General features: G+C 45.0%; 1 protein-coding gene across 4 annotated transcripts; it reads left to right on the top strand.

Annotated features, from left to right (window-relative positions):
- Positions 1–11776: 11776 nt before the first annotated feature.
- Positions 11777–17788, top strand: VGLL2 (vestigial like family member 2). 4 transcript variants are annotated; one of them, XM_085217425.1, is made up of 5 exons: positions 11777–12164; positions 13791–14082; positions 15298–15795; positions 15957–16015; positions 16627–17788. In XM_085217425.1, exons 1-5 carry the CDS (start codon positions 12084–12086, stop codon positions 16708–16710), a joined length of 1014 nt encoding a protein of 337 aa, XP_085073551.1. In that variant the 5' UTR covers positions 11777–12083; the 3' UTR covers positions 16711–17788. The 4 variants fall into 4 exon arrangements, with proteins under 4 accessions (XP_085073551.1, XP_085073548.1, XP_085073549.1 ...); XM_085217422.1 differs by lacking the exon at positions 15957–16015 and having other exon boundaries at positions 11781–12164; XM_085217423.1 differs by lacking the exon at positions 15957–16015 and having other exon boundaries at positions 11783–12164; positions 16788–17788.
- The last annotated feature ends 2308 nt before the right edge of the window (positions 17789–20096 follow it).

Below are 20096 nucleotides of genomic sequence, written 5' to 3'. Positions count from 1 at the left end.
CTGAGCTGTCTCTTTGTCCACTCCACTCAATTGTGCTTTCCCTTTTCCCTGCACTGTGCTATTTTTCTCACAAAATAATTTGTCCAGGCATAATTTGAACATGCATGAAATACTTCTTTACACATTACATCTTTCGTATTTTCTCTATATTTGTTTTGAATCCAATCCCTCAGTGTCTTCCAAAATATGTTGTCCATGAGAAGAATGGAGTTGTTACCAGTTGAGGATTGTGTGTGCACTGTACTGTGTTGAGTGAAAAGGGCTCAGCCCTCGGATGGAGCCAGAGCATGTCTGACATGCCATTATATAACATGAAACCAATGTATACAAGATCATTTTTAAAAGAAGATTTTACAGAATCCCTATTTGTATGCTTTAAGCATTTCTTTTCAAAGTCTCTCTAGGTCTTTTGGGGGTCAGTGGATGAGATTCTGGTCACTCAGGGTAAATTCAGCACCACAGATTTTTTCTTCAATATCTGGATTCAGACTGCTAGAATCAGGTGTTTATGAACCACCAGATGGTACCTGGAATTAAATTAACAGTCTCAGCAGCAAAAACAGAGTGTAGAGTCAAAGTATTTGGTTCTCAATACCTCCAAAACTTGACTATCACACAAGCTTTTTAGATAAAATTTATTTCACATCTGTCTTTTGACAAAGCTAATAATAAACAAGAAATCCTCTTGTTCCACAGGTTCTTTAAAGCATATTGCAATACCTGGTTATGGCCCACATAATGTACTTCCTGTCTTTGACTTATCAAAGATAGGTCTCTCTTCACTGCACATCCAAATCTAATGGGATCATATTCTGCAGCTGACATGCAAGTACTTGCCATGATAGTTTGTTGGATCACATCATTTTTCAACCAGACTCCTTTGTGCCTGGAAGATCTGCCAAAATGGAGAAGGTGATTTTGCCTCCATAAGAAGTGCTTGAGATCAAATAAAAAATGCTACTACAGATCATGCGATTATAATACAAAGATGTTTTCTCTAGCAAGCTTTAACCACTGGAACCTTTCTCTAAGGGTCATCCTACAGAATGCACCACTCCCCATTTACCCTATTTTGCAGTGAGGATCTGTTGATACAAGGAGATATAAACTGGCAGATCCAGAAGAGCATGGAAAGGGGAAATGGTTTTGAACTATTTTTACAAACTGAGGAGCATCCACTGCATTCATTCTAAATTATCTCTTTCCTAATTAAACTCATTTTTCCTAACTATTCCCTGTCCCTGCCTCAATTCACTTTTAGAATAAATTCTGATGTCCGTGAGTTGTCCTATATGCAAATTTTTCTGAGAACTTCACTCACTTCACTCACAGGCAATTTAGTACAGGTGAGTTTTACCAGTGAATGAGTTTTCCAGAGATCAAATGAAGATGGAATATTTTTTCCAAAATATTTTCCTGTTCACTCAATATTTTCCTATATGTTCACAAATTGGGAAAAATTGGAACATTCTAACCAGCTAAAGTAGGCAAATACTGGGGGAAAATAAACAAAAAATTATATAGTTTAATGACATCTTAAAGTCCAGAATATCCACAGAACTGGAAATATTCTGAGCCCCAGTCCCTGTGGATTTTCACAGTGGGTTTGAGAGTGCATTTTTGGTGATGTGGGCATTTGATCTACAGAAAACAGAAACCAACATTCCTCCAAAGTATGGGCAGCTGTTATACCAAATGCGGATATATGAGTGCTGTTTGTTTTTTTTTGTTTGTTTGTTTGTTTGTTTGTCTTTCCCATATGTTTGGCCAGTGTCTCCAGTAACCATTTATTAACCTGGGGTACATCGTAAAGGAGCTCCTACAGTGAGAGAGGAAGCAGCCTTTTACAGAGGATCTCTGGGAAAAGGTTCTTTCTATGACCTCTAAGAAGGATCTTTTCTGGTCTGATTTCAGAGAAGCATCAATTACTTGCCTGGCTACATGCTTTATGCTGAGCCAGTTCTTCAATTAGATTTTGCATTTTTTTTCCAAGAAAAGGGTCCTTCTTCCAATTTTCAGTCATTTCTAGTGAACAATTTATTGTTGATAATTTTAATCTCCATGCTTTCATTATGATTGCCAGAGAGTGAAAAATAATGTGTGGATATATACATTAAATGTATGTATATATGTGTATGTGTGCATGTATATTTGTATATGTATATATGCATAGACTTTTTAACCACTTTTACTATCTTCTTCACAATAAACAATTCTACTCACTGTATATTTGTCACGTTATACAGGAATGTATTTATTTGGGAGCACATCCCAAGTGACCAGTGCTCCATTCTGAGAAGTAACAAACTCCATTTAATTAGTAAAGACAAATGTACATGTATTTATGTAAACAGATCAGTAGAAAGCAGTCAATGCATGTAAATTAACTAAGAAAATAGTATTTGGAAAGAGCTGTGGTTATAACAAATATTTCTGCAGGCTCAGTCTCACTGGACTTGCTGTTGCCCATAGTGGCAATAATCATTTAGCATGTTTCAGAAAATTACTGTTCTTCCTCCACACCTTCTTTTCCCCTTCCTAAAGGCCTCACTTATAGCAATCTTGTTTATCCAGCTGTTGTTCTCTCTAGGTTAAGAAGCAGGTGAAGAGGGAAATCTCAGTGCAGGAGGAAGGTGTATTTTTTTGCACATCGACAGTGCTTGCCCTGGGAAGGCTTACAGATCAGTGTGTCAAGGAAGGCTGCAACAGCCAGCTGGCCATCCCCACTGGAAATGCTGCTTACGCTGGCAGAGCTGATATGAGGATGCAAGTTTAAAGGAAAATGTCCCAACTCAAACCAGATCAATGGGGGGTGGCTGTTGAATGTATACACACAGTAGGATCTCACCATAAAAACTGATGGAACTGTACTGGGGTCTCCTGGAGCTAAGACTTCAGCTGACTTTAACAAAATGGGTTGACAGGAGGACTCTGACAGAGTGGGGTGTAAGGTGAACATTCCCCCTGTGATGACAGAACAGTAGACAACAATAACATCAGAGAATGCAGTCTCAAAATAATCAAATACTGGAAAATTAAATTGTCATCATCCGAAGTGTATATTATATAGCTGAACACTAACTGATCTGTACCAGGATTTTTAAAGATGTTAATGTTCCCAAAGGATATAATTTTGCAGTTATTGAAAATTAAAAAAAGAAAAAAAATGGAGAGAGGAGGGAAACAGAAAAATGTAAAGCCAGTAGGGCTGTGGGAAATCAATGGTTATGTGTTGGGCCAACTGTTTTTACAGAATACAACAGCAAACTGGAAATAGGTCTCTAAAAGACAATAAACTGGAGGTGAATCTGAATCTTACTGATGAATCTACTAAACTCTGGGAAGCCAAAGTGCTCCTTACAACCACTGGTTTAGGAGTTCTCCTGTCAGATATTTTTGATCTGAAGGCTGGGCTTCTATGTCTTAAGAGGCACTGAATTTCCATGAAATTCCTTTCAAATTGTCTTTACTTAATTATTTCATCATTTTAAGAATATTAGTATAATAGGCTATTAGGTAGATGAGAAGTTAGGTGGATAGATAGGAAGGTAAAGAGACAGACAGATCTTTAGATAGGTAGACAAATAAGTAGGTAAATAATCTCGGTCGGAACAATTTAGCAGACATATAACCTACAACTTTCAGTACATTTTGTGCTCTTCAGTGTGAAAGACAATGATTTTTTTGTGTGTGCGTATGTTTTCACATACATTATAAATAATTTTTATTCTCTCTGAAAAGCAAAAGGATTCACTCTGTATTGGCAGAGAAATTTAAAACTGATTTATATCTTGAGAACAGAAAAATGGCTAGTGAATACAAAGAAGCACTGCTGAAGAAAAAAGTGGATTGGCTTAGAAATAGTTGCCTTTCTACTGAATTAATGATAACATATAATATTTTTTTCTCCTCACTGTTTTTTTGAATCTAGAGTAAATTCAGCACCATGCAATTGCCTAAATGCAGAAGAAAGCACAGTTCTGACCAAAGCACATGTGACTACTTGGACGAAAACGTGCAGTCTTGGGATGCTCTGAATGCCCTTTGGAAAGTTTATTTTACCCTTGTGCCAGGCTTCTCTCATCTATGTAAAAGCCGTGAGGCAGCATCACTGATTTAGGAGATTAACACTGATACAATTCATGGAGTGGGAGTCATCTTACTTTTCTCAAATAGCAGAAGCATAGAATGGTGTCATGTGGCAGTCTCTTAGGATGCTGCTGGGAATGAAGGAAAAGTGTGCATTTTTTGGAGAGCTTCAGGAGAAGTCCCAGCATAGGGCAAACCGAGTAGTGCTGAACACATGAACGCTGCCCTGGTTTATGGGGTGACACTGTCAGGGTAATGCACAAATGTAACACAAAAAAGGATTTGTGGCCAACTTCTGAATCTCTGATGAAGAGCATGAGGGGATGCTCATTTATAAAGGTGCACAGTACCCCTTAATCTGCTCTAGGTTTCCCCTTGAGCATGTCAGCAAGCTGTGCTCCCAGCTGCAAGAGGTAGGAGTGGGATGTGCAGTGCTGCAGGAATGTGAGGACTGTGGAGTTTGCATGGTGCTGGAAGGCGAGAGACTGAAGTATGGCTTGGCACACACATGCTGGAAAGACATGGCATACTGAAAGACATGCTTCTGTCCTCGGGTGTGCAGGAGGCTGGAACGCAGCACAGCGTATGCGGGAAAGGAAGGAGATTCCTGGGGCTCCTGCTCTTCCTCTCAAGTGTGGAGCTGATGGCAGACATTTCCCAACAGCTTTTTCTTGCCCATTTCTGATTTCTCTGGAAACCACCCTGTTTCTTCTGCTACCAGCTGCCCTGTAGGGCATCCCTGCACTGTGGAGCAACTCCTCCCACAGTAATGTCATCTTTGGGGATAGAGGGGCACATCAGGACAAGAGCTATGTCAATTGTAAAATTGCTCCCCATGACCAAGAGTGTAACAAAAAGTAATACCATAATGGAGGGCAAGCCAGTTTATCTAATGCAGCAGTTGTATTATCTCAACAACCATGGACACGTAAATAGTTCAGAATTCATGCTCTCCTCTACAGTATGCCATCTTTCTATCCAGTCAGTGAACTGTTTTTGAGTTACAAAAAATGTCTTCAAACACTAGCCAAAAAGTAATGCTAAATTCTGAGCCTAAACAAAGCTCTGCCTATTCATTTCTTGTGAAGCAGAAACTCAAAGTATGTTATCCTGTGCATTTGGCTCTTACCAGCTTATACCAGGACTTTTAAAAGATTTCCCAAACTGGAATAACTCTGAATTGAGTTTTCATTCTCTGTTATGTAGTCTAAAAATTTTTTTTTTTTTAAAGCTTGGTTTATAAACTGAAACTGCATCTCAAAAACTCAGTTTGCTAGAATGCCATATCCATAAGTTTCACTCTGTAGACCAGAAATACTTCAATACATGCAAGTCATCCTCGGATTATTTCAGAAAGAAGCATAATCATGGAAGAAGTATGAAACAGCATAGTGTCTATAAATTGCTGGCTCTTTCCTACTCTGCTAGCCCATGGGTTAAATTGTGTGTACATGTAAAACACCTCACAATTCAGGAAAGTGTCTATCTCAGCATGAGAAAAGATCCTTTTTGAAAATGTATAGCCATCCTGTGTAATCATCCCAGCACATGAAACCCAGTATGTACATTTCCCTTTGCTGATGTGCAATAAATATTATTTGGGGTTTATAATTTTGTCCATGTTCTACAATTATTATTTTTTGTACAAGGAGGGGCATGGGGCACAAGCTATATATCTGGTACATCATTACTCATTATAAATAATTCCTTACATATTATTTTCTTATCTTTCCTTATCAAGTGATATAAACCTACATTGGTACAAACAAAAAATTATGGCATAGCCTCCAGTTGGGCTACGATACGCTGCTTCCAGTGGGCTGGGCTTCAGTAACAGGTATCACTAAAAAAATCAAATGATGTTTTATTTTGTCTCATCCCACTCTCCCTCATGTGGGCTGGGTGCATATCTGCTATGGCAATATCTTAATTTCTTACTGTCTTCCTCTCTCTTTCCTATTCCAAGTATACTTCTAAAGATGGGATTATCTTTTGCAACCATTAGGATTAAGAAATTCATTATATATAGCTATAAAAATGTTAAAGTGAGGATTTTTCTCAGTGTAAGAAAGTCAGGATATTTTTCATCTTCTGAAATCACACCTATCTGCACTCAAACCAGGAACTACATTATTTGGGGCAATTCCAGGAGATGAGAACACAATTCCCTGTACCATGGCTCCACCTCCAGTATTTTGCTGAGAATTTTTTTTTACTCTTTGACATTTATTTTGTTTAAAAAAATATTCTTGACATTTTCCCAGTGACATTTTCTCAAGGTTTAGCCAAATACACATTGAAGAAAATTGAAGTGAACCAGTGAGCCCCTCTAGTATGATGTGTTGCCTGTTCTGAACAATTGATGGTCCCACTCATGAGAGACTTAATCATGGAAGCAAATGGGAATCTTTCTTTTTCCCATCTTAGCTTTGCATTGTCTTTATTACACAAAAGTCAGAGCAGACAAAAATAAAAGCATATACATCACCTGCTTATGCTGAGCTAAGAATCTGGGAGTCTTGTTGTTTCCTTGCATCTAGCCACTCACTTTCTCAAGCTGCAGTCTTTCTCTGCCACCTACCTCCCTCTGTCTGAAACTTTATCTGCAAAGGTGAAAAGGAAAACATTCCTAAAATGAAAATATTTATAGAAAGTAAGGTCTTCTGATTATAACACTGTTTTCCTTTTCCTTTTTTTTTTCAAAGCAAAACCTGCAGATGTATGACTGTGTGCCATCAAAATCACAGAGTATGGTTATTCCAAAGGAGTTAAGTGGATATGTTGTGTTAATAAGTCTGTGCTTAAGCAATTTCAATGGGCCTTGAACACTGCTTGTTCCTACTTTCACCACTTAGTAATGAAAATATGCATAACAAACCAGAAAAAAAAAAAAAAAAGCTATTTTGTGATTGGGAAACATTACTAAGGAACATTTTGCCTGATACTGTCTCTTTGTCATGAGCACAGATAAGGAAATATGCATTTTATGTATTATATATAAACACAAAAAAATACTAATAGAACATCTTGGTGAATGCATCTTGGAACAAACCCAGTTTGGTGGCCGGGTGACTTGGGTGGTTCTGTGCCCATGAAGCAGAAGCATGCAGTGTGCAGCTCAGATCGCAATCTGCTGAGGTACATGCATCACAAAAGCTGCTACCTCTGCCTCTGAGGACCAGACCAAGGCGATTCACATACCAGTTCATTAAAAAGCTTCAATGAGCCTTGTGAAGGCAAGCCCCACGTTCAATGTGCCCAGTGTCTTCTCACACATGTTAATCTATTCCCTCATGACAGCTCTAGGCTTCCCTTCCAGCCCTGCACAATGATCTCTTCATCTGCTACAATCAGCAGAGCAGGGACAGGTGATGCCATGGGCTGATGGGCAGAGAGGATTGGGCCAGAAGAGTGAGTGACATACACCAGATGCGGACCCGGCCCCACTGCAGCTCCTTGACATGCATCAGTGAGGGGAAATCACTGCATGCACTCCAGCTGCTGCAGAACTCGTTGCTGGAGCAGACTCATTATACAAACCGTTATCCAGTAGTAGCTGTGCATGTAATGAAGAAACAGCCAGCAGTCAGTTCAGAGAGAAACAGAGGAGGGGGGAGTAAGGGGGGAGAGGAGGGCAGGGAAAAGAAAAGAGGAAAAAAACACTCCTTCAACGAATGATCAAAATTAATGACAAAATGTTTTGAGATTGAAAATTAAATGCAAAACAAAACTGAGTTCGTCAAGACAGTGGAGAAGATCAGTGATACGTGTCCTTACCATGCTGATTTTAATCTGTAAGCTTCATGAATTCAGTGCCCATTAATGCAATCAAACCAGCAATTTCTGAGCTGAAATCTTCACCCACATGGACCCAGGGACTGCACCTTAGAAACATCTCTGGGAAAACCATGGTAGCAGTTGCCATGTCCTAAGAAGAAACAGAGAGCTTTTAGGAAGACTGAGCGCAGAGACTAGAAGGATAAGAAACAAAAATGGAGGTGTTGAACTTCATTCATTTCAGCCAGATTTCACCACTGAAAACCCACCAATCATATTTCCAACTTAAAGCTAGGTATGCACTGAACCCTTCAGACATTTGAGAATAAAATAAGAGCACAGAAAAGGAAGCCTGTTGAAACCAAAGTTAATATCTCATAGAGGAGACATTACATACAAAAATGAAACATGGAGAAAATGGTCAAAAATGCATAAAACTGGAGCAGCAGAAAATCTTTATTATTATATAGGAGTATTTGTATTAGACAGTTTGTGAACTGTTCAAGATGCTTATGGACAATTTGAAAATTGATATAAAATCTCACCAATAAATATTGTATGCAACGTACTGGCAAGAAGGCTGTTGAGTAAGATGGGAAAAAGGGACATATGGAAAGACCTGAGCCTGCTGGTAAGCCAGCGGGCACTTTCAAGCAAGCGGCGTGTGAATGGAGCCAGTAGCAGTGCTGCACATCTAGGAACACAGCAGGTGGGCAGTGGAAAGGGTCCTGGAAAGAATGACACTATGGGCAACACGAGCAGGTGTCATATGATTGCATGGCATCGCCAAAGCATTGAGTTGGTTGCATGCAGTCTCAGCCAGCTATATGACAGCTCAAAAGAAACATCAGAAATAGCCCCCTACCATCTGTCCTCATCACAATGTAGTCCGTAGTTTGGACTCCTAATAGTGAAAATGCGTAGAGCTCCCAATGGGAAAGCAGGGAAGTGTGCACTCCTTGTTTCTAAAATTCTGTTGTGGCAACAAACAAACAAACAAACAAATAGATGCAATCCTCAACCAAACAGAAGTTGCTAAAAAGATACTTTACTTCATACACATCTCTGTCAAGAAAAGTTAAAAGTAATTAGGAGTTCTTGTTTCAAAATTTTAAAATCATTGTTGAAAAATTGTACAGAGTACAAGAAAAAAGATATAAAAAGTCTGCAGAAAATCAAGGAGCTGTATCTGTGTCTATTCTCAGGAAAAAAAAAAGTAAATATGTGGACTAAAAAAGGCTTCACAAAATATTACATCTGAAAGGACACTTCAGCTACGTGCAGTAAAGCATTACATGAAGCAACAGCTGGAAGCTGGAGCCAGATCTACTCCAAGTGGAAGTAGGAAGCACTGAAGGCTGTTCAGCGCAGCGATAAACTGCTAAGGCAGGGACAGAATTCCCCACGCAGCCCGCGGTCTCTCCCAATTGGCAGAGTGTGCCTTTCTGGAGTCACCATTAGTTTCCCTGAGCTTCTGAAAAAGTGTATTATCAACAGTATAAGAAATCCACTTGGGCTGATTCGGAACCAGAAGGATCTCTACTGGCCAATAATTTAATTTCTGGATCGTATGTTGGCTAAGCAGACCGCTGTGCGCAGGATGCGGTGCTGGTGCTGGATGTAGCATTCACATGGATGGTGAGCAGCACATGCTGTCGGTCCTGTTACATTTCCCTTGCCTTTTTTGTCCCCGTCTTTCTGAATGTTAATGCTTTGTTTGATCGGGTGTTTGCTTGTCCAGAGAACTGCTCATAGTAATGCCCCATTCTTTTGAGAAAGATTACAGCTTGATTAGAAGATAACTTTGAATTGTGCTATAGGAATGCGCCCAAGGCATGTTGCAAGGTTCTGTGACTCGCTATTTGTCAGAGCCCACCATTCTTCAGCCATAGCAAGAAGATACAAAACAAGATTTCCTTTTCACATTACCGCTGTGAAACATTACCTGTCTATGAACACAAGCCGAGGCCCATGTCAGTGCTTTAATGGTACAGCGCCAGCTCTAACCCATATCTTTTCTAAAAATGTTCTTTCCCTCCTTACTATCATTATTTTCTCTCTAGGATAACTCAGATGGTTTTATTTCAAGCTTTTGTTGTTCTTTATGTGAGTCAACTCACCTAAAGTCTTTCAGTTAGGACCAAGAAAAACCATTTATACGTAATTATACTTAAGCAGTGAGATCATTACTGAATATAATGCTGACCCAAGAATTCCAGGATAATTTCCTATACGGAGACTGATTTCAGAGAGTGCTAAAGCAATGCCGACACTTTTTCATGAATGCTCACACTGCTCTGGCTTGAGAACTGCTCACACTGCTCTGGCTTGAAGTACAACAGTTCGCTCGTGTCTTACATTAGGCAGTTTTACAGCCAAATAGCTGTTACAAAAGAAGCTGTGTACACATCAGGCCTCATCAGCACCACTTCCAGTAACGTGTACTTGGGAATGAGGCAAACCCACTCAATTCAGCCCTCAGGGAATGGTTCTCCAGGGGATGGAGCCTGGACTCTGCCACACTGTTGTGTTTTGCTGCTGCACTTTGCTTTTTTCTCCTTGCGCGAAGCACATGCTCAGCCGTGGCAAGAGTCAGGTGTTACCTTTTCTATTGCACAAAGTCACTGGAGAAGAGCTTGTGCAACCAGCAGGGAAATGTGCTGTGCTTTCAGAGCACATGTTCCAAGTGTACTCACTTGTAAATGTGTCACCCAGCAGACTGATACCTTTGAGACAGGCCCTAACCTTCTGGGGATGGGGACGCCTCCCTGGTGGGGACACCAGACTGGGAGAGGGGCTCTGTGGTCCCAGTGAGGTCCCTCATACTCCTGCTGCAGGAAGTTGGTGCACTCCTCTACTGACTGCAGCCTTTTGGATGCCAGCCATGGGACGATTCCTTCCCACTACTGTGGCTATTTGCTTTCTGAACAGGAGAAATGAAGCCATAGAGTGTTAGATACATTTCTTTTTTAAGGTCTGGTACCTACAGTCCTTCCCCTTGTTCCCATCCCAGCCAGGAGCATACAATTTGTTTGGGTTGACAGCGCGGGAAGCAGTGCTGGGGCTGAGCCGTGCAGCCAGGGCTCTGAGTTGCATTGCAGTACAGAAAACAAATTTACTGAATTAGAAGAGGGAGGAAAAAATATTTGAATTATGAATTTTCTGCACCTGGTGCAGAAAAAAACAACAACAACAAAAGCAACAAAAATCTTATGCTCATTGGGCACTGATATATGATATTTTTTTGACAAAAGATGAGCATTCACAACAGTTCCTAGAATCTGGATTATAAAAATTGTATTTTTGATAAGCAAAGCAGAGACAAATACAAATCTTTTTAATTACAAGGATTTTCTTCTAAAATGTAATGAAAGAATTCCAGGTCTTCAACATTCAAAACGTTCATTCTTTTCAGTTTTCCTCCATATTTTTTGAAAACCAAGAAATATTCTTTCATTTTTCCCCCATATTTTTGTCTTCATTTCAAAAGCCCTAAAACTAAGTTTAGTCGGGCCCCTTTCCTCAGTCGCTGTGAGCAGTTCTATGGATGCTTCAGGGGCTGGCATCGACATGAGAGCCTCCATCCCCGTGTTACACACCACCGTCGAAGCTGCGTTGGGATGCGTTCACCTGTCCGTGTGCGTGCGCTCACCGGGAAGCCGTGCAATAAGCCGCTTTACCTTCCCGATGGGTTGTTTTTACTACAGGAACTGCGCACAAGCATCCTCATTCATTCCCGGCATTTCCCATCCTACGTTTCTAGGGAGGTCCTCCCGTTGAGATAACTTTTCTCCAGCTTTGGCTGATCCCGGAGCTCTGATGGCAGCGCTCCCAGGAGCACGCTGGGTTTGGGGGCATTACCTTCCCTGCAGGACGGTCCCCGCTGCGTCCGGGGAAACCCGCCCGGCACGGCGGGTGGAAGGGAAAGAGCAGGAGCGAGCGGCGGCTGCAGGGGGCTCTCCCCTCCCTGCCCTGGTTTGAGTCCCCCCGTCCCGCGGAGACGAAACGCGGTTGCGGGCGCCGGGAGAGGAGCCGAGCTGCGTGGGGGGGAGGCAGAGCCGGGGGACTTCAGCGCGGCGCGGTCTCACCCCTCAATCACTCCTCCCACAGTGAGCCGTGCCTCTTAACCCCCGGGATCCTCCCTCCCGCCGAGCACTGCTCCGCTCTGCAGAAAGCGAGTTGATGACCGAAAAACGAATTAGCGGCCGCGGACAGCCATGAGCTGTCTGGATGTTATGTACCAAGTGTATGGTCCTCCCCAGCCGTACTTCGCCGCAGCCTACAGCCCCTACCCGCAGGTACGTGGGGTGGGAGGGGTGGCCACGGGAGGATGGCCCCCGAGCCTCACCAAAAGGAACAAGGCAAAAGGAGAAGGGGAGGGGGGTGGGGGAGAAGAGCCGGAGTCTGAGATGGTGAGCGAAGTGAGGCTGCATCCCACCCTGGTGCGGGGCTCGGCACGGTACGTACTGCCGGGACTGCGGGAGAGAACGGGACTTCAGATCCGATATGCCATTTAAGGGATTTTTTTTCCCAATTTTTTTTTTCTTTTTCTTTTTTTTTTTTCCCCCTTTCCTGGACCGGGCCCCATCCGAGCTCGGCGACTGCGGGCAGCGATGTAACAGGGTTGCAGAGGGCTACCGGAAAGGGCAAGGGAGGGCTGCTCGGGGAGCGTCCCGGCCGCCGCCGCGGGAGAAGCAGTGCGCTACTCTTCGCGGGGTTATCGGGGATGCTCCCACTCCAGCCCCGCTCGGCGGCGGGACTCTGCGGGCTGCCCTGAACACACGCGTAAGGGGATGCCTGTGCGTGTGCAGCCCGGGCTGTATGCTGAGCCCTGCGTTCCTGTTCCCTCGGCAGCACCTGCAGCACCTCTCAGCTTCTCGTGTTTCTTTGGAGGTGTTTTTCTTCCTTCCTTCCTTCCTTTTTTTTTTTTTTTTTTAAATTTATTTATTTTTTCTCCCCTTATCGCTTCGGAATAGGAAAGCGGCTTTCCCCAGCAAACGAAAAAAGGGAGCGGTATAGGCGGAAGCGCCCCGGGCCGCAGGCGGGCGGCAGCCCCGGACGTGCGGGGTTGGGGGCGGGCGGTCACGCTCCGCTCCGCTCCGTCTCCGCGCAGCCCCGGCGTAGCGGCTCGCGGGACACCTCCAGTCCTGGCAGCGAGGCCGGCATACCTGTTACAAATAGCAGATGATGTCTTCCCCCACCTTGCCCCCCCCCCCGCCCGTCCGCACGCGGGTGACATTATTTAGGGGGCTAATTATTAGCTCAATGGCTGAGCCGGCAGCCAAGTGGAAAGGCGGCAGCCACGGAGCGACGTTATTAAATATCCCGCGCGGCTCGGTCCAGGGCTCCCGGCCGCAAGGCCCTCGTTCTTCCTCCTGCCCGCTCCGGCCCGCCGTCCCCGGCTCATCTTAAGGAACTCTCGGCGGCTGCAGGCAGAGAGACCTCGGGAAACATCTGAGTGCCTGCCGCTCTTTATTTCTCCCGGCGGGATCCAGTAAAAAATCCTGTAGGAAATATCTGAGGCTTCCCGCTGGACAGAGAAATGCTTTCTGCCCTGAAACGCGTTTGAAGCGGACAGGCTTTGATTTTTTTCCCCCTTCCTCCCGTTTTCCGCTTTGTTTTGTAGGTCACTCTTCTGCCTTTCCCCCGGTGCCGGGATCCGGCCCGCAAAGCGCCTTCTGCGTGCTGAACTTCGTGCCGGGAGCTGAGTCCCGCGCGTCACCCCGCTTTCGGCAGCGCCCGTCCCGCCCGGCACTTCCAGGCTCGGATGCCCCGGGGGTGCGGCACAACCGCATCTCCTGCATGGAACTCCGAGCGGGCCCGGGCGCTGCATCCCGCCTGGCACGGGGACGGAGGGCCGGGACGGGGGCCAGCACGCCTCGTTGCTCCGTTTCCCGTCCTCCCTCTCCTGTCTCTCCCTCCAGAAACTCGCCTTGTACTCCAAAATGCAAGAAGCCCCGGAGAGCGGCAGCAGCGCCGGCGCGAGCAGCTCCTTCTCCAGCCACCCCGCCGCCAGCATCAAGGAGGAGGAGTGCAGCCCCGAGAAGGAGAGGCCCCCCGAGGCTGAGTACATCAGCTCCCGGTGCGTCCTCTTCACCTACTTCCAGGGGGACATCAGCGCCGTGGTGGACGAGCACTTCAGCCGGGCGCTCAGCCAGCCCAGCAGCTTCTCGCTCGGCAGCGCCAAGGCGTCTCGGAACGCCGGCTCCTGGCGGGGTGAGCACCGAGGAGGGGTGCGGGTGCTGGGGTTCTGCGACTGCAGGGAGTGTGGAGGTGCAGGGCTAGGAGCCACGGCAGAAATCTCCCGTGTCTCTTGGCTTTGAGTTTGGGGCTGTGATATGCAAAGGTGAGAGCAGTAGGAGAAGTGGATGCAGGCATGAATCTTTTGTACTTATTTCCAATTTTACACCTTATAGTGTGTGCCTAGGGTGGCAGGGAACAACTGACCTCAGGCATTGCTGCAGAGCAGCTCCTGGAACCATCCCTCACCTGCCAGTGCCCAGCTGAGAACTGATTGCTCACTGTCTCCTTGAATTCCCATCAGTTTTCTAAGAATGAAATACTGGTTAAAGTATTTCATAAGTGGAAGATGCTCAGCACTGAAACCTGAAAGATTTCTTAGCTCTTCAGGAACTGCTTCCCTTTCTCCTGAGTAATACCAGAAAGTGCAGAGCTGACGTACCTCCCTGACAAATGTTTGTATCAGCAACACTGTCTGTTCACAATCAATAATGCATAGCATCTACTTCTGCACTATTAGTTATCTCTATTCCACTTCACACTGGGCAAGAAAAGCAGGAGGTCCTTATCCTTTGCACTGTCAATCCTCAAAGAGCTGCAGAACGCTTCCCAAACATGCTAACAAGAGCCCCAAGAAGCAAGAACAAGTCCAATGCAATAGACAGGGAAATTACCCCCACATAAATTTAGCACATTTAAGCTGATTGAACACTTCATGCTGTTCCTGACTACTTTGAAACTACACTGAGGAAGCAGATGCTTTCCTGGCAGTGTTTGGCAGTGTTGAGCAGCCCTCTAAGGTGTTGAGCAGCGTAAATGCTTCAAGAGAGTGATTAGTCCAAAAAAAAAAAAAAAAAGAGAAATCCAACCTTGACAATTGCTGTGCTTCATAATGGTTCTGACTCAGTTTCCAGATTGAGAGGAAAAGGTGTTTCTCTCACCTTAGATAACAATCTTTTCCCTAAAGAAGTACTAAGAGAAGCCTAGCCTGGAGCAAATTGCTCCAGTCCTGGGCTAATTGCGCTGGATGACTGGGCTGGGGAGGGCTGCCAGGGAGCAGTTTTGTATGTTTTTTGTGTGTTTGGTGGTTGTTTGGAAGATAACCACAGCATGAGAGTGAAGAGAAGCCCTAAAGAGTCAGATGCCAGGACTGAGAGCGCTCATCCACCTTTCCTTTCTCTCTGCATCTAGATGGCTCCTTCCCGATGAGCCAGCGCAGCTTCCCCCCATCCTTCTGGAACAGCACCTACCAGCCCTCCTCGGTCCCCGTCACCCTTAGCAGCCCCCTGGCTGCCCACAGCGAGCTGCCCTTCACTACTGCGGACCCCTATGCCCCAGCCTCCCTGCACGGCCACCTGCACCAGGGTGGTCCTGAGGCCTGGCATCACGCCCACCACCACCACCACCACCATCCGTACCTCGGGACGCAGAGCACGGCCTACCCCCGCCCCGCAGCCATGCACGAGGTCTACGGTCCTCATTTTGACCCTCGCTATGGCTCCCTGCTGGTGCCCACCGCCTCCGTCCGCCCCCACCGCCTCACCCCTGCCACCGTGCCCACACCAGTCAGCCCACCCTGCGAGCTGGGCAAGGGCGAGGCGGGCCCTGCTGCTGCCTGGACGACACCGGGACCCTTCCCCAATGCGGCGGGAGATGTGGCACAGAGTCTTGGCCTCAACGTGGACGCAGGTGAAGAAAAGTCCCTGGCCCCTCGGGATCCCCCCAGCTCAAGGCTACCCCTGCCCTGAGGTGGTGGGAGGGGAGGGCACTGTAGAGGACAGCTAGAGGAAACATATGGGTGTGTGAGCTCCCAACCATCCTGCATGTCCTTCTTTGCATTCCTTGGCCAGGCAAGCAAGGGCAATGTGTCACCCACTCCACATTTCTGGCTCCCAAGACACGCTCTGAGGTACTGCTTGCTTTGGGCCTTGCTCTGTGCTGGAAGCCTGATGGAGCCCCGAGGGCTGTGGCTACAGGGCAATCCCACAGTTCTGTGAATTTCTGCAGCTTTCTAAACAGTTTCCTCTGCTTACTTTTTTTCTCCCAGTTTTCAAAAAATGCTATTGTATCTGCTGAGCATGTAAGGGCAACAGCTATCCCTATGACTATGAAAGGCTGGTGCTGGTGGCCTGCCCCTGGCCAGGTGCTGGGATGTAGGGCTGCATGCCCATAGTGGTGCTGCAGAGGGGACAGGGTCATGGTCAGTAGTGCCAGCTCATCAGGCTGTGTCTGCGGAGGCAAGGAAAGCCTGCTTGGCTGCTTGGGTTCCTCATGATGAAGCCTGGTGACAGCAGTCACTGGTGGCTCCATGCAGCCTCACTTCAGGTTAGAAAGAGACATGTGCCTGTCCTCACTGCAGCCGGGGCTCTTCTTGCTTCATTGCTTTCTTCTAGCCCTGGGGAGCCCAGGCTTCAGCTGAGCCTCTGATCTCATGTGGCAAAAATGGAGTTTGTCTTTCTCTTTCCTTTAATGCCTGTACCTATTTTTTCTTCTTCCCTTTTTTCTTCTCTCCATTCTCAGGTTTGCAGCCTCAGGACAAAAGCAAGGATCTGTACTGGTTTTAGAGCTGTCCTTCACTCTTCCTCCCCCGGCTCTCCCCTGTAGATCTCTGCCTCTAGGCATGGTGGCATTCAGAGCTGAAGTCGGGTCAGTTTGTAACAGCTTCTGGTCTTGGTTTGCAGCTCGGCGTTACTCCTTCTGTGGTGGATCCCTTCTGAGCTGACGAGCTGACTCAGAGCCTCCCAGACCCCCTTGCCCTTTTCCAAGCTTACCATGGCCCTGCAGCCTGGGGACAGACAACGGGACTTAAAACAACCTGGCTTTGCAAGGATGAACCTTTAGACTTATTTTGGAGAGGAAAACCCTTCTGTTGAGAGAGGAGAGCCAAAGACCATGAACTATTTAAACAAACTCCACAGCCAGAACTGCAATCGGACTATTATAAAAGAGTCAAATGACATCACGAACAGTGATGCAAAACCACTGGCCTTCTTACAAGAGACAGAGGAAATCATGATTATTTCAGTGGTGTGAATATTTTTTTATGGCAGTGAAAATTACTTCTTGATTTCAACATGGGAAAAACTATTTAGCAGTTTTGAACTGGATTCTTACTTTACATTGCAGAAAAGTAGGAGAAGGAAAGGAGAAGAAACTGGAACTCACTAACATTTTTGGACTACTGAGGAGCTAGTCAGATTTTTCAGCACTGTGGTTATGAGTGGCAAGCGTCTAGCTTGGGCCACCTGCCTTGGGCTTACAGAAGTGCAGCTGTTCCACAGACAACTGTTCAAACTCCAGAAATATGAAAACCAAGGTGGCACTTGTCAGAATTTGACATAACATTTGCATTGAATATGTAATGGTTGTTTGTTTTCTTTTTTTTTTTTTTTTATACAAGAAGTACAAGACCTTTGTACGGTGAAAACAAAACCCTCTTAAAGAAGGGGGAGAAAGGAAACCCAGGAAAAACTGCTCGCCCTCAACCTGATGGCCTTTAAGGGGAACACCAGAAGGAAAAGCACATGTGGGACAATAGGTCTGGGTTGCCTCTAACGCTTCCCTTTGTCTACTTGTTGCTGTCATTTTGTCACTTTAATAATTGTCTTGTTTTGGTTTGAAAGGGGGAATAAGATATCTATTTAACAGTAGGAAAACTGCATTAAAGGTATTCCTTCTTTCACCCTCTGTGCTTTTGTAGGGAATTAAAATTAAAAAAAGAGAAATGAGGCAGATTAGAAACTTCAGGATGAAAAAGGAGAAAATAAATACCTGTAGTGTGGATGGAGTGAGTTATTTTACTAGTCTGCATTAAAGCTAACTAGAAATCCTAGCAGTTGAAAATATATTCTTAATGAGTAGAAAATATGGTGATAAGTACAAAAGACAAGATTATGCAATGTTGTGGCAATGCTGCTCTTAGCGTAGGATTTCTCTGTAGGATAGGCTGCAGAAAGGGTGGACCCCATAGTAAGGGGCGTTTCTTCATGAAGTTGATAGAACAAGAAAGTATATTTTGCAGTGTGCTATTCTGCACTGGTACATTAAAATGTTATTATAAAGGGTCGAATGACTAATTAAACAGTGCAGAAACAGCAAGTTCACCCTGTGCTTGCAAGCTGACACTTTTACAGGCAAAGCATTAGATTCAACTCTACAGTGTTCCATGTTGTTCTGTCTATTCTTAATGAAACGTCTTTGAAGGCAGACAAAGTTCAGTGCATGTGAGAGTCCTGACATCATCCGTCTGACACCAGAAGAAGCAGTAGAAAACAGACTTTTTGCCGTGATAGGATATTTTACATTCTGAGACTTTGGCAAAATGTTCACTGTGTTGGAAATGGAGAACTTGTTGTTCCAAGTTCCATCTCAACTAGAATTACATTTATGGGGAAGAACAGGAACATTAACAGCAAGAAAATAATAAAGTAGTGAGAATAAATATTGTGAGAAGCTGGCAAGGAGCTGCATTGAAATAAAAAGAGGGCAGAACATCTCCAGTCAGAGCTGGGTAAAGGGCAGGAGACGGCTTGTGGTGGTGCTTCAGCTGGACAAACCCACAGGCATTTCATCACAGCCCTCGGCTAGCTGGCAGGCTGGAAAGGGCAAGCAAACAGCTCCAGATCTTGTAGTGCTGGTTAAACCAGAAGTGTTCTAAGTCTACTATCATGAAGGAAGACAGCAGTACTTAGCAAGAGAAAAATAACTAAAAACGGCTTTTAACTTTATTGCTGCAGAGGCTTGAAGATGGCAAGGCCATTCTGTGAACAGTCACCTGCATTTTCTTTAGCCTGTTTTTAAAGTTAAAGGTTTTTTTTCCTGTCCTTTTTTTTTTTTTTTTTTAAAGTTCAATTTTGCTCTTGTGTAAACAGCGCTTCAGTGCAATTGTTTCCTTTTTTTCTTTCATTTTTGCCCCTCTTCTAATGAGGAGGACTGGGCAATACAGCCCAGATATGTTTGGATGCATTCATGTAAGCAGTCATTCACTGCAATGACATTTACAGTTCATTTTGACTGGGAGCATTTCCAACCATGAGGATTTATGCATTGAATACACGACTATTGCTATTGATGCTTGCTCTCCAGATAACATATTTTTATTGTTGTACTGTGGAATTACCTAAACACCAAAGTCAAGTCTTTGGCTTATGGTGTTAGGCGCTATGCAAACCACTTTTAGAAAGGCTCCCACTTCAGGTGTGCTGCAGTATGAGGGTGTTTTGATGAAAACTTGCGGCAGTATTTTGCTCACTGGGTTGCCCTGACTGTGGGAGGTTGCTCACAGCACTGCCTCTGAGGTTTGGGAGTGAAGCTACACAGGGCTAGGGCTGCAGTTTGCATTGTCAGAGCAGAAACTTCACCCCGAGCTTTAGGCTGCCCAGCACAGAGTGAGTGAGTCTCCTAATGCAGTAGCAGTGTAAATAAAACCTCAGTGCTATTTCATAAATCTGTTTTATTCTTCTTTGCATCATAGAAAATTGGTTAATCAGGAATGTGCACAAGAAATCTGTAAATGCAAAAGATATGCTTTCTCTACATTACATGCATCTTACATGCCATATGCAGACCGCTAGGGTCTCCCTTCTGCCTGCAGTTTTGTACTGGCTACTGCTCTCTAGCCATACTCAAGCAAACAGATTATTTCAATGGTGACATAAAAACAGACATAACTTGTGACAGTTCATGCGGGCTCTGAGGCAGGAGGCAAAGGACTCAGAGCTGTTGCAGAGCAGTGTTGAAGCAGGTGCAGGAACAATCAGCCACAGAGTCTTCTTCATTTTAACAAAAATTTCCCTCTGATATAGCTACAGTTGCAAGGATGAAGTTCAGGGCTCCTTGAAGACAAATAAATATGTGACTCTGCATTTGCAGTCTCCTATCAGCTAGCCTTAGGGTGAGTATTTCTTCCTTCCTACCACTTCTCCCAGTGGGTTTTGCATCAGAGCCCCTATGGGAGGGGAAAGGAGGAGAGGAAGGGAGGAGAGAGCCTG

This window comes from Meleagris gallopavo, chromosome 2 (genome assembly GCF_905368555.1).
Source record: "Meleagris gallopavo chromosome 2, MGAL_WU_HG_1.1, whole genome shotgun sequence".
NCBI classification, from domain to species: Eukaryota; Metazoa; Chordata; class Aves; order Galliformes; family Phasianidae; genus Meleagris; species Meleagris gallopavo.
Note: the sequence above shows the minus strand (reverse complement) of the source record. Positions and strands in the feature narration are given on the sequence as shown.

Excerpts from the sequence above, each read along its gene's own strand:
- VGLL2 (XM_085217425.1), top strand. The coding sequence starts at position 12,084 with ATGAGCTGTCTGGATGTTATGTACCAAGTGTATGGTCCTCCCCAGCCG. Across the intron at positions 12,165-13,790 it reads CCTACAGCCCCTACCCGCAG|AAACTCGCCTTGTACTCCAA; the intron begins GTACGTGGGGTG and ends CTCTCCCTCCAG. Across the intron at positions 14,083-15,297 it reads GAACGCCGGCTCCTGGCGGG|ATGGCTCCTTCCCGATGAGC; the intron begins GTGAGCACCGAG and ends CTCTGCATCTAG.